Source organism: Castor canadensis, chromosome 6 (assembly GCF_047511655.1).
Source record: "Castor canadensis chromosome 6, mCasCan1.hap1v2, whole genome shotgun sequence".
Lineage (NCBI taxonomy): Eukaryota > Metazoa > Chordata > Mammalia > Rodentia > Castoridae > Castor > Castor canadensis.
This window is the reverse complement of record NC_133391.1, coordinates 65417085-65432289: the sequence shown is the minus strand read 5'-3', so window position 1 is coordinate 65432289 and position 15205 is coordinate 65417085. Positions and strand designations below refer to the sequence as shown.

Sequence of the window (15205 nt, the reverse complement as noted above, 5' to 3'; positions counted from 1 at the left end):
TCTTTAGTAACAAACAAACATAAAACAACAAGCTAAATGAATCTTGGTCTTGAATTTGAACAGCATTCTATAAAGCCATTACTGCCCCAAACTGGGTTCTTGAAAAAAAGTCAGTGTTTGCAGGGGTATAGGATGAGGGGACCCCATTGGAGCAAACTTTTTTTCCTTCACCTTTATTTTCTCTTCTCGGAGTTCTTCAACTTTCCTGTTCATTTTGACAACATGAACATGGTATTTTATTTTTAATAAAGACCACAGATAATTTGTCTCCACCTCTTACATTCCCTGTGACTCCAACAGGGAGGGGTGTCCTAGCATTCAGCTTTTGTCATCGTCTTCTCACTTGAGACTTGACTTTCTGTCCAGATGAGATCCCCTCTGCAAACAGGGTTCCTAGAACACTATTATTGGTCATACTTCCTGCATATTTTCTATATTAAAAAGGTGTCTAGTTGTTCATATAACTGTATAAGAATTGTCATTTTGCCAGGTATTTGGAGATTTGAGAAACCAAATGAAGAAAACTTCATTTCTTTGGCTCAGTCTGAGATGCTGAAACAAATGGATACCATATTTGTCTCTTTCTATATGAGGTGTCCCAAGAATGTAAATATCTTCCCAGGCACAAATCTGATGACAGGGACTTCCAACCAGCAATACCTGCTGGATGTTACATAGTTATAGACCAATAGAATAGAATTTAGAGTTCAAAGATAGACAAGTACATCTAGGATCAAATGACTTTTTTTTGTCGAGAATGATTCAGTGGTGAAAGAATTCCCTTATTAACAGGTAGCGCTGGGAACACAGGATCTCTCATCCAAGAAAACCATGGAGTTCTCCAGGACAAAGCACTAGGTGTACTTATATGCTCAAGGGGTTGGAATAACAGGGGTAGATGTTACTATTTGCCCATCCAGTGCCTATTCTCCCTTTCTTAAAAGAATCCTCACACTTGTGGGCATGGCAATGGACTAGCTAAATTAATTTCTCAGCCCTTATGCAAATGGAAGTGGTCAGTGATATATAAGAATTCACTACCAGGTTTCCAGAAAGTCCTTTGAAAAGGGCTTTCTCATTCTCATCTTGCACTTGCCTCTTCCTTCTCTGTGCTGCCTCTTAGACCAAGAGGATGGAAGCCATGTTTATGAAGGCAAAAGAAACAAAGCTCAGGCATCCTGCCCTGTGATGTCTGTACTCAGACTTACTTTATATGAGGGAAGAGTCAACATCTATGTTTTTGGGAACAACCTTTGCTTGGGTTGTTTGTTTTAGGCACCCAAGCCTAATCCTAGGTGATTGGATCACTCCCTGAAGTTGGGGAGCACAGGACAAAGGTATAAAAGAACCTCAGCCTGAAGGTATAAGTGGCTGTCTGGTGCTAACACTAGATGGAATCTTGTTAGAAATGCAAATTCTTGAACCCTATTCCATGTCTGCTGATTCAGAAACCCTGGGGGTAGGGTCTAGCAATCTGTCCAACAAGTCCTCTAGGATCTAGTTTGGGAACTAAGGTAAATTCTTCTTGTTCATTGTTCCACTGTAGAAAAATTCTTTTACATTTTTTGAACTGTGATCACATAATCTTAAGAACTGTAACTTTGAATTTTAAAAAATGCTTTGGTTCTAATACCAGATTCACTTTTTACTGACTATGTGACCTTGGGAAAATGACAATGTTTTTGAGTCTCATTGTCCTCAACAGTAAATGGAGATTATAACACTGCCCCTTATTGTGTGAGTGAAATGAAATGTCTATAAATCTAAGCATGGTACCTGGAACACTATAGGTACATAATAAATGTTAGCTCCTCTAGTCACTGTCTGCCATTTGTAATGCATTGCAGAGGTCTGATTCAAGGCCTGCATTCCTGTAGGATGTGAGTGCAGACACTACTACTTCATCCCATTCCATTTATGCTTTGTCTCCATTATTGCCTGTGTAATTCTTTAAGATAAAGGAGAGCCTTAGGAAGGGAGATTCCAGGGGAAAAGTGGAAGGGAAAGGAATTTTCTTTGCATATGACAACTGGTCAGACAAGCTACAGAGTGAGGATACAGGAATGCCCTGTGTTTAGGTGCTTAGAAAATGTGTATCTCATCATTATCCCCAATGGGACCTGAGGAAATATGAAGAAGAAAAATACTCATATGCATTTTTTCTAAAAATTAAGACATAAAACTATCACATTCTTCTTTATTGAATTTCTCTCCATTCTATCACCAATAAACCTCTCCTTATGGAATCCATAAGATTAAAAGTATTTTTATGCCCCTAAAATGCCATAAAGTGACCCCTTGCTGTGGTTTGTCTATGCCTCATTTCTACCTGGCAGAAACAATAGTTGAAAAAAGGTCATTTCCTACCTAGCTTCCTCCCTTTGCATCAAATCATGAAATCTCTTTCCCAGCTAGTATACAAACACATTTATTATGTGCTAATATTTTGCTAGTTAACATATCCTAAAGTCATCCTAAACTAATTCTTACATAGTTGTTACTGAATTCACCTCCTCAGTAAAGGAATGATCACAAACCTCCATTCTTCAGCTTGCCAAAGAAAACCCTGAGATTACCAGATACCAGTGCAGCTCATTCAGTTCCTAGTGTGGGAAAAATCAGAGAATGGGTGGGGACAGAGCCTCAAGGGATGAGCAGAAAGGAAAAACAAAGTTGAAGTCCGAAAGTCCCTTCACCACACAAAATGCTGAGAAAGAACAGAAAAGTCACAGTCAGAGAAGGAAGCCTGGGTGGGGAGCAGAGTGACAAGAAGAGATGCTTCATCTGGTTGAGGCTAAGACTGAGAGTGCTGGATAAGAACAGTTGTGATTTGATTCACGCTATCTTGCAAATGTTTTGAGCAATATCATTAAGAAGCAAAGTTCTTATACATACATATAAGCACACACACACACACAAAGAATGACCTTTGTGGTTGATTGAGACTGATTAATTTATGTCACCCAAGGCATGAAGAGAATTACAAGTTATGACCACTGGTAGGAGTCAAAATAAACTGAACTTGGAATATCTATTGTCACCCTACAACATTGTCTTAGTCCATTTTGGCTGATATAACAAAATATCATACACTGCTAGTCTTTAAACAATAAAATTTATGTCTTACAGTTCCGGGAAATTAAGGTCAAGGTGCCAACATATTGGGAGCCTGGTGAGGGCCTGTTTCCTGGTTCATGGGTGGCACCTTCTTTCTCCGACCTCACGTGGTAGAAGGGCCAAGGGCTTCCTTGAGCTTGTTTTATAAGGACACTAACCATATTGGTGAGGGCTCCACTCGTATCATCTAATCACCTTCCAAATATCATCATATTAGAGATTAAATTGCAGTGTATGACTTTAGGACTTACATGAACATTCAGACATAGCACCTACTAAGAGGCAGAATACCTTATAACAATCCTCTAACACCAGCATGAAACTAGCAGGCTTACCCCCTTCTAGATACAACTGTGATGAGGGACATGAAGTGAATTGCCCGAAGGTCTTAAGGCTCACAGATAGTAGAGAAAGAACAAAGTCTGAGCCCTCTGCTGTCTGGTGCTGGAGCTCAGAACCAGAAGCCACCGATTGATGAAAGGGCCAACCAGTGTGTTGCCTCATAAGCTATGCCCTGCGGCAGTCAGCATTCTGTTCATTGTGAACTATGGGTGTTATTGACATTTTCCTAGAACCCGACTCAGTAGAAAAGCCATAGGTCAATTTGCTTGTGTGTAGCCATGAATGACAGCCATGAGATCCCCCTTCTTTGTCCTCATGCATCCATTGGTGATAGAAGCCAGACATGAACAAAAATTATTTTTATGGACATTTTTAGAAAACTTGCTTTTCTTTCTCACATTCTTAACATTTTTCCTCTTTTCTTATTCCCCCACCTTCTTTTTCTTTACTACCCAGTTTCCAGGAGTGTGGCCTTCTTCCCACTGTTCTTAACCTACAGGAAATATAATCAAGAATTTTCTCACACAAAACTTGGAGACATTTGGAATTACATTATCACTCAGGATAAATATTGGAGTCTAATCACCCTTTCTCACTGTACCCAGCTGGATCACTACAGTTGTTTATCACAACCTTGACAAGCCCAGATTATAAATCTTAACTGAAAATTATCCTGATCTCCTTTCTTCTATTTTGACAGTAGTGACACGACTGCAGAGACATAAAGAATAATTGTTCACCAAAGTGAAGCCCAACAAAGCATTTTGCTTACTCTGTGATGTCACCAGAGTAAGTGGTCATGATATCCTTATTTCTTTATTATTTTTTCCCCTCTCTGTCATGGTGGACACCAAGGGAGACCTTTGTGGAGGACCTGAGAAACATACAATTGAAGTAAACTGAGGTACAGGACAAGCAGATGCTTAGTGCAGATGACAACCCCAGGCATCTATACTTCCCATTCTGGGTTAATTCTATGTTCTCTAAAAGTCAAAGCCAGGAGGTAAGGATTCATCTAAAAGTAAAAGTTACCCCTTTCTCTAAGGCAAGATCCACTGGTTGGACTACTATGAGTTTCTACTCTTTTATTTCAGCACAAACCTTTGTCCTTGTCATTTCTGCTGGCCTCCCACCCCATTCTAGTCCACTAAACCAGTCCATATGGCCAGTGCTAACCCACACAGATAATACATACAATTTGGGTTACCAGCGAAAGCCAGTTAGTATTCCCAGCATCCTTGTAATAAAACTTACATTAATGACATTTTAAAAGCCTTAACATGTATGGAAGGTAAACATGTTACTTCAAACACACTCACGCCCATACACATACACACACAGAGCAATCTTTGTCACTAATAATAAAAACCATCTGTCTGCCATTGCTTAGCAGCATAGCCTGGTAAGGATGACAGTGGCACCCAGTGGACAAATGTTTGATTGTTTGAGACAAATGTTCATTCTGAAACATTTCTGAATGTTTCTTGAAAACATTCTTAAGAAAGGTCACCTGCTCGCATTTTCCTATCCTTCTCTCAGCTCACTTTTTAAAACATAAGTTTAGATTTGAAAATAGACCATATGGTATTGCTTATTGTAGTTTTTAATCTTCTCAATGATAAGACTAAACCGAAACACTGGAGAGAGCAAAAATCTCAGGGTTAAATCCCTTGAAAACTATGCCTATATTTATTTGATTGCTCTGTTTCAACAGAAGCAGGGGAGACAGCCAAATCTAATAAAATTCCCAGCTTAGTTAAAAATGTAATATTGAAAATGCCTATAATGTGATTTTACACATCACGCATTCCTTTTCCTCAAATCATCGCCAACTTCCACTTAATTCACTTAGTTATGTAAATCTGAAATTCCAAGAATTATGTTTTAGAACATCAACACTCACTGAAATTTAATGCTGTTGTGCAGTTCATCTTATAGTCATAAAACACCCACTTTTACTCTTCATCTCCTCCAAGGATTTCTGTTGTCTGTGAATTATTTGGGCAGAGAAGCCCAGGCTTGTAAGTCTTTCTTCCCAAAACACCAATCAGCATTTTACTTATGGTGCATACATAGTCCAGTGAAATCCAGTGTCCTGTATATTTGTTATTGTATGGTGTTGTATAAAGGGATCATACAGCTAAGAATCTTAGATTTTAAGGGCTATTTGTATTAGATAAAAATATTTTATCTAATACAAATACAAAAGAAAAGGAAAGATACTCTTATAAGTGAATCAAGTCTTATTTAAATGGGAAATCACAGAAGTCATTCGTCTATAAAATAAACATATCATAGCACAGAGAATGCTCTTCTTAGTTACCCATTCAAAAATTCTTCCCAGACTGGAGGCTCTGAAATTCTTCTGGCTTTTTTGTTGTTGTTGTTGTTGTTTTGAAATGGTACCTTATGTTCACCATTGCTTTATATGTAATTCACAATTTGCCACAGTTTGATGTTTCTTTTTGCTTGTTTTAGAGCCAGAGAGAGAGAAAAAAAAAAAAAAAAACCAGTTAGGCATAGATCTGAGATGGAAACTTTCTCAAAAGTGCAACACAGTTTCATTAATTGATGAAAGATCCCTGGTGAACCCTAACATCAATCACAATTTGTCAGTAAACAATAAACACCCCAAAGTTAAGGTTACAATTAACTGAGGGCACAGTTTCTGTCACTACATTACACGTTAATTATAGCTCTTTTTCTCATAGCACAAGTATGTCTTCTTCCATGTTACTGCAAAACTCCTTATAAAACTCTGAGGTAATAAGATTTTAATGTACAAAAACAATGTCTTTATTATTCTAAAAACTTCACAAAATGGTTTCTTCAAACATTTCTAAAGTATATTTTCATCCAAATGTACCAATTCATGAGAATTAGTAAAGATTTCTGATGGCATAAGTTCTCTTCTGTCTTTTTTTTTCTCCACTGACTTTCACTAAGCGTGAGCACTGGTGCACTATGCCATATGGGAAACCCAGTTCTGGAAGTTTTGCCCTCTGGGGCCAAGACTCTCTGGTAGGAGTGTGTGTGGTGGGGGGAAGGGGGCGGTGATAACAAATACTGCACTATACTATTTGCAAAGTGCAGTCTTATTGGGAAACAGTGCAGCTTCTGGTCTGAGCTCTTCTGATACCTATAGCCACTATGTCTGAAACCAGGGACCTGCTGTACACTTGTGTACACCCGCCATATGGCACAGGCGGAGCTCCACTTATGACCTGCTTAGCTTCTGTGAGTTTCAACACCCAAAGAGGGAAGTCAATATTTGAAAACCTCTCTTATAAGTCAGCTTTCCTCAAATAATCCAGGACAATTATTCTATGTAGATTCTATAAGTTTTGTTTTTATCTCTTCTAAGTCAACTTTCTTCAAATAATTCAGGAAAATTATTCTATGTAGTTTCTATAAGTTTTAGTTTTGTCTTGGGCGTATCTATTTATAATGCAAATATGTCTTGCTCATTCAGGAAAACCACATGCTTAAGGAAGACTTGCCTAACTCATGGCTTGTGGTAAATGAAAACCCAGTAAAATATAAATGTGAAAAAAATAAAGGCTGAAAAATTCTGTACAGATGAAAGTAAGTATTGTTGGGTTTAAAGTGAATGAAATGCCATATGTGTGGTCTTGTCTGTGCCCATGCGTGTGTGTGAGCCAATGGGGCAGAGGTTAAATGTGTTAGGTTTACATTTGCCATCCTGCACACTGAGGAACATCTACTTCCAGTTCCCATGACAGGTATTACCTGTTTGGTCAAAGCTTTAGCCTTTGCTTCTGCTTCCTTCAGGCAAATCTCTGAGCACTCAAGTTGGGCCAAAGTAAGCACCATTTGTCCAGGGTCCAGTGACTCCCTCTTCAAAACAAAAATCAAGTATTGCTCTTTGATAGGGGTAGTTTCCTGAGCACTTCTTGAACAATTTTATGAACTAAGGATAAGCTGAGTTCACAGACTCACACCAATCCTCAGTAATAAAACAGCAAAACCTTATAAAAACAATAATCTGGTTTAACAATTTGGAATCTAAAGGGAGAGAAAATTAACTGATGACAATAAACTGTTTCAGAAGGTTAGATGTAAATGACTTGCATTAGAACTTGGTTAATCTGCCCCTTTTGTTCTTACTGCAAGACATTAGAATAAAAAAGGAACAAAATGTTATGTCCCTAGTGGAAGGTGTCACCTAATAGCTACCATCTAACACTAGTTTGAATGCAACACTTCTCACCTCAAGTGTTAGTGCATCAAAGACAGAACAGTTTTAGAATCAGATCGTTCTTCCCCAGAGCATGGCTAATATGACTCAAATGAGCAGATGTACAGCCCTTGCCTCTTAAAATTGTCCTAAAGTTACTTGTCCTGAGTTATAAACTGAGTATGTAAAATTGGTTTTAGAGATAGTCACAGGCTATATTGAGACTCATTCACTTCCTAACTACTTCTTGGCTCATGTGACAAACAGTAACTGCAGAGCAATATGAAAAGTTAAATATAACCCTCCTACAGCCTCCCCAAGCATGTCCTGTTTTCTTGTGAGTACTCCAGCTGTCACAGCAGCTTTTGATTAACCCCATAAAGAATGAACTGTGTTCCTACATATTTTAAAGGTCTAACGGTTGCTTTGTTTTTGCCTTTAGTTTCTGACACCACCGATTTTACACATGTGTGCATTTCCTAGTGGTACAATAGAGCCATCTGGTGGTGAGTAGAACCAGCCATAAAAATAAAGCATTCATTCAGTTCCTATAATTGTTCACACTGTATGTTGAACCTTGGGGCTCTGCTACTGGCCTCTGAAATCAATGGAATTTCATGCAATGGGGTACAAAGAAATGTTTCTCAGTCTCACAATCAACCTGACCCCTAAGCCAATGTCTTCCACACACAGTTACATAATCATCCTCAAAGGTTTGCCTCTAGGGTATGAACACTTTATGCTGGAATGATTGATACTGTGGGAAAAATGAACCAATGGTCCTCACTGTCCCAGCATTATTCCAATAATTACAGAGTGGATCCAACATGGTGGCAGAGGTCTATAATCCCAGCACTTGGGATGCTGACATATGAGAATCTCAGCTATCCTGCGCTACACGGTGTGAACTTGTCTCAAAATAAACAAAAATAAAATTAAAAAGGTGGGTCCAAAAACAAGCATCAAAGCAAAGTTTTTGAGTATTTATACTGAGAAATGAATATATGCTATGAAATATTTTATAGCATGAGGTATTATGAAGAGGTCTAACTATTCCCAAAAAGATTAGGAATCCCTGATCTAGACAACTATTTCCAGGAAGAATCTTCTTGTTGAATGTTTGATCCAAGAGAAAGTTTTAAAAGGTCTATATGAACAAACTCAGAAAGATCTGCTAATCCATTTCTCTATGCCTTTTTCTCCAAACACCCAAAATTTCCCTAGCCAAGAAAGACAACCATTTCCAGTAAAAGCATTGTAAAGTCAAAACCAAATGAAACAGGTTTTGAATAACATAGGACTTTTTGTACAGACACATTTAGGAAATGGTCATGTGTTGTAGAACAAGGAGAGTAAACTGAAGAAAGCAAAGTCTGTCTTCTGCACACTTGCCACAGCTACAAGTTGCCCACTGCTCTCCACTTGTCGCTGACTTCCATACTCCCTTAAGGGAAAGAGGTTATAAGAGGCAAGCACTTTCCAATAGAAAGCAACCCCATTAGCTGAGCAAAAACATGAAAATTAAGTCCAGAAATAAATAAAAGATGGAGATGGAGGTTTTAGAGGTAGATGTGTGGTTTCAAAGACCCTAAAAAAGTTAGGACAGTCAGTCGTGGTCACATTTTGCAGGATACAAAGGCAGAAAGGCATAGTGAAAGGACTTGTACCATTAATTTAATCCCAATTCTGAGCATGTGGGAAAATATGAAATTTATATTAATGATAAAAACGAACAGTTTCTCAGTGATTAAAATAATTGATAGGCAAATTCTATTAATCATGAGTCTGTTACATGAAAGCAACAAATATTGGTGAGGACACAGGGTAAAAGAATACCTTATTTACTGCTGGTGGGAATGCAAATTAAGCTAGCCACTGCAGAAATCAGTATGGAGATTCCTCAAATAATTAAAAATTCAACTGCTATATGATGCAGCAATACTACTTCTGGGTATGTTCCCAAAAGAATCAAAGTCAGCATGCAATAGCACACCCATGTTTACTATTCACAATAGCTAGGTTATGGAACCAGTCCAGGTGCTCATCAATGGATGAGTAGATTAAGAAAATGTGGTATACAAACTCTAAAGTTGATACAGGAAAGAGTAGGAAATACTCTGGAGTTAGTAGGTATAGGTAAGAACTTTCTCAGCGAAACCCCAGCAGCACAGCAACTAAGAGATAGCATAGATAGGTGGGACCTCATAAAACTAAAAAGCTTCTGTTCATCAAAAGAAATGGTCTCTAAACTGAAGAGTGGGAGAAAATATTTGCCAGCTATACATCAGACAAAGGACTGATAACCAGAATATATAGGGAACTTAAAAAACTAAATTCTCCCAAAACTAATGAGCCAATAAAGAAATGGGCAAGTGAACTAAACAGAACTTTCTCAAAAGAAGAAATTCAAATGGCCAAAAAACACATGAAAAAATGCTCACCATCTCTAGCCATAAAGGAAATGCAAATTAAAACCACGCTAAGATTCCACCTCACCCCTGTTAGAATAGCCATCATTAGCAACACCACCACCAACAGGTGTTGGCGAGGATGCGGGGGAAAAAGGAACCCTCTTACACTGCTGGTGGGAATGTAAACTAGTACAACCACTCTGGAAAAAAATTTGGAGGCTACTTAAAAAGCTAGACATTGATCTACCATTTGATCCAGTAATACCACTCTTGGGGATATACCCAAAAGACTGTGACAGAGGTTACTCCAGAGGCACCTGCACACCCATGTTTATTGCAGCACTATTCACAATAGCCAAGTTATGGAAACAGCCAAGATGCCCCAGCACTGATGAATGGATTAAGAAAATGTGGTATCTATACACAATGGAATTTTATGCAGCCATGAAGAAGAACAAAATGTTATCATTCACTGGTAAATGGATGGAATTGGAGAACATCATTCTGAGTGAGGTTAGCCTGGCCCAAAAGACCAAAAATCATGTGTTCTCCCTCATATGTGGACATTAGATCAAGGGCAAACACAACAAGGGGATTGGACTTTGAGCACATGATAAAAGCGAGAGCACACAAGGGAGGGATGAGGATAGGTAAGACACCTAAAAAATTAGCTAACATTTGTTGCCCTTAACGCAGAGAAACTAAAGCAAATACCTTAAAAGCAACTGAGGCCAATAAGAAAAGGGGACCAGGAACTAGAGAAAAGGTTAGATCAAAAAGAATTAACCTAGAAGGTAACACTCATGCACAGGAAATTAATGTGAGTCAACTCCTTGTATAGCTATCCTTATCTCAACCGGCAAAAACCCTTGTTCCTTCCTGTTATTCCTTCTACTCTCTCTTCAACAAAATTAGAGATAAGGGCAAAATAGTTTCTGCGGGGTATTGAGGGGGTAGGGGGGAGAGGGAGGGGGCTGAGTGGGTGGTAAGGGAGGGGGTGGGGGCAGGCAGGAGAAATGACCCAAGCGTTGTATGCACATATGAATAATAAAACAATTTAAAAATAAATAAATAAATAAAAAGAGATCATCCTATATTTTCTAGGGCTTCATTGTAGTCATAAAGGTCATTATACGGAAAGAGGATGGCAGGAGAGCCAGAGAACATATGACAATTAAAGCAAAGGCAAGAAAAGACAGAGTGGGAAGAACAGAGACAGAAAGAGAGACAAAGAGACAGAGTGATTTGTAGAAGATGTAAGATGTGCTGCTTATGAAGATGGAAGAAGGGGGCTAGGAGCCCAGGAATGCAGGGGGCCTCTGGACATAGGAGAAGACAAGGGAATGGGTTTTCCTCTGGAGCTTAAGGAAGGAACACAAACCTGCAGACCCATTTTGGATTTCTGACGTCCAAAACTGTAAGATAATAAAACTGTGTTATTCTAAGCCAAAAAAAATGTGGTATATATACACAATGGAGTTTTATTTAGCCAAAAAGAAGAACAAAATTATGTCATTTGCAGGGAAATGAACTGGAATCATCATGGTAAGTGAAATAAGCCTCACAAAGATATGTGTTCTCTCTCATATGTGAAATCTAGGGGGAAAATAGGGCATGAAAGTAAAAGGGGAACTATTAAGGATGTGGGAAGGGAAAAGGGGAGGATAAGAAAGGGCAATTGGAGGGGTGAATATAATCAAAATACTTCATATGCATGGATGGAAATGTCATAATGAAACTTTGGCTTTGTAAAATTTAAAAAAGAGTCTGTTATATAATATCACAATGCTGGAAATATAGGAGCTATACCAGTCTTTGAAGATTGAGACTATGTGTAGGTTTCAAAATGTTAAACTCCAGAAATTCAATAATTTCTATTTTTAATTTCTACTTTTTAGTCTTAAATTTTTCTACCTAAATGTTTTGACAATAATCAAAATACATGTAACTAAGATGATCAAACTAAAATAATAGTAAGAAATGTTAAAAATCAAACAAAGTTTGGTTATAGTAAAGACACTAGACTTTTTACAGAAATGCACATGGGTTCAGTTGATAGCTTATGAATTGAACAAACCTTTATATGAAATTATAAGAGTAGACTTCCTTTTGGTTGCACAGGTGTCTCACTTGAGAACTTAGAGAAAACTTACAGTTTTACCTAATTTTTTTCTTGATTTCCCTAACCTATCCCAGTACCTTCTCATTATCCCTTTCAGGGCTCTTAAGCCTTTATTTCTCTGTCCTTAAATGACTTCGATCTTCTATATTAGCTATAAAACCTCTTCTGTCCTTGGAATCTGGTTCAAAATCTGTGATGGATCCAACCTGATGTGCCACATCCAGAATGACTCCTGTGTGCAGAGGCTGGACAGGATTTCACGGTCCTTTTGATAGGAGCCCAATAAAAAACTGCTGATTGATCAGAGGCTCAGTAGTTAAGGAAGGTGGTTGCACCACTGGAGAAGTCCTTCACGCTGAGAGCCTAAAACAGTGACTTCCTTGAGCAACACATTTTCCATGTGTCTGGCCTGGGACACTGACAGGGATCACGGCCCCAGGGAAGCCTGCTTGCCAGGGCCAAGGGCCAGAGAGTGCAGCAGAGGGCAAGAACATGGCCATGAGGTCAGGTGATGATAGCGTTATTGTAAGGGCTGACTGATAATTAATCCAGTAAACCAGGTAAATGCTTCAGCAGATGGTGTTCAGTAAATGCTAATAATTTCATTATCCCACTCCTTTAAAGAGCGTAACCTGATATTAAGACTTTCTAGCTTATTTAAAAACCTTACTAAAAGAGTATACTCTTAGGGACACTTTTGTGACAGAAAGTGATCAATGACCAGCAGTGGAAAATTTAGGCAAATATGTAATTAAGAACAATATGTAGTAAATGAGTGCATGGGTATTTATTTAAAAGCAAGATGACTAAATAAATGTGTGGTCACAACAAATTCCATCTTTGTAAAGGAATACTTTGGCATAGGAGAGCATTTTGGCACAGGCCACTTTTACAGAATTAAAGGTCCCAGACAATCTGAGGTTCCTAACATGCTGGGTGTCCACAGCAGCCCCTGTTCTGAGGTTCAGTGACTTCCTGCCATACAAAAACACACGCTTGCAGCACAGTTTGCAATGGCTGAGCTTCCTGTTTGATACCTGTGTCTTCACAACTGCTGTCTGTCCCTCTTTCCCCCTGTGTGACAGGACCCTGTGGACCTACACTTTCCACCCTTCTACAACCCACTCATACTTCTCATGCAGATTGAAGTCTTTCTCCCAGCTGCTTATCTTCTCCCACCCACCCACCTCAGCCATCAGAATTCACTGCACAGTAGAAATTTCAGCATTCTAAAGTCCTTTTGTGCTTAGGTTTTTCTTTGGCAGTACTGGGATTTGAACTCAGGGCTTCACACTTGCTAAGCAGGTGCTCTACCTCTAGAGCCTTTTCTTCTTTGATTTATTTTGGAGATAAAGTTTCACTTTTGCCAAGGCTGGCCTGGACCACAAGCCTCCTCTTTTAGGTTTCCTAAGGTCTTTGGGATGACAGGTGCACACCAGCAAGCCCAGCTTTTTTCCACTGACATGGGATTTTGCACACTTTTATTGCCCAGGCCTAGAACCATGATCCTCCTGATCTCAGCCTCCTAAGTATTTAGGATTACAGGCATGAGCCACCAGTGTCTGGCTCTTTGTGCTTAACTTTTGCAATAGCATTTTAGGTTGTTTCTGTTTTTATTCAGGCAAAAACTGAAAAAACTCAATTTTTCCAGTTTAACTCCACTTCAGTGAAAACAGTACTATTGTTTGTTGGGCATTGCTTCATAGTCACACAATAAGGTATTTAAGTTCAAATGTGAATAAATTATAGTTAGAGCTGATAGAAAGTGCCCATCAATCTGACAGCAGGAGGGGCCTAGGTGAGTCCGCTGAATAAGAAGCACTTTGCTTGTCACCTGGAAGACCACCTTCTGGATCTGACTTTATTTGAAGTGATTTTGTCTGGGTTTCAATGTTTTCATCTTTCAATGAAGAATGTATTTCCTAACAGGAAACAGATGGCTGTTCCAAAGGAGCGATTGAGGAGAATTAAATGAAGGAACTCTTTACAAAGGTGTGGCCATTGTAAAAAGCTTGAATAGAGAATGGGAAGGTACCCCCTGAAGTACAGATGTCCTTTCTCTTACCTTGACCTGAAAAGGTAGGAGGAGAGGGAAGGAGAGGAGCATCACTGTTGTAGAAAAGAGCTTGAGGAGAGGCAAAGAGCCTCTGCCACTTGTGCCCAGGCACTGAAATAAATAGCTTGACCTTCTCTTCTCTCATCCTCTGCTCTCCTGCCTGTGTCTCACTTGGACCAAACCCAACAAGAAGGCAAAGGGCAAGAGAGCCTGAATGACAGCTGCAGAGAGAACAGCTTTCCCTAAGATTGTAGAGTGAAGGAAGGTGAACAGAGGATGGGGGCGGGGCCCAGAGCCCTCAGCTCAAAGGGATTTCATACTACCAGTGGTTCCCAAATGCCAACCCAGAGAGCAGTGTTGGTTTGTGATAACACTTTCACCAGTCAGCAACTAAAGGACAAAGACAAGATTTTTAAAAAGTATTGTGAATTTTTCACAAGGCCAAACTTACTTCATTTAAAGAAAAGTCCTCTACTCTGGCATTATAATTGATCTACTATTCTTGGTGTAAAGAGGATGTTTCTTTAACAAATTACAGTGATGTTATATGGAAACTGGTATGCTAGTGTCTTTTCTTGGAAAAAATTTTGAAAAGTCGGCAGTCCTATGAGAATTAATCCTAATTATTTCAGAGTAAAAATTACCGGTTGATGAAGTATACAAGCGTAGAGCCCCTACCCATTTAACTGAACTGTGTTAATTATGAAATGAATGCTTTATCAGGCAGCCTTTCCAGAACTATGATTCCTGAGTTCCCCTAGACCTAGCCCAATGTGGACCTGTGCTGTCTATCTAGCTGCTTCTCTCGGCAAGATTCCAGAATGTTATTTTCATAGAAAAAATTTCATAAGTGGCAGACTTTTTTCCATTCTATAGCATCACTAATAGGAGAAAAAAAGATATTGCAAAGGAATTGTTGACTCAGTTTTAATTTATAAGATTGCTGATAAAAGAGAATG

At 38.9% G+C, this 15205-nt stretch overlaps 1 protein-coding gene across 1 annotated transcript in view; it reads right to left on the bottom strand.

Moving 5' to 3' along the window:
- Window positions 1-14347, bottom strand: part of Ccdc192 (coiled-coil domain containing 192) — a 216560-nt gene extending 202213 nt beyond the window's left edge. Inside the window, 2 exon segments of the mRNA XM_074077860.1 lie at window positions 7201-7317; window positions 14256-14347. Of these exon segments, the coding sequence (XP_073933961.1) occupies window positions 7201-7317; window positions 14256-14297 (159 nt within the window). The 5' untranslated portion in view covers window positions 14298-14347.
- Between the last annotated feature and the right edge of the window lie 858 nt (window positions 14348-15205).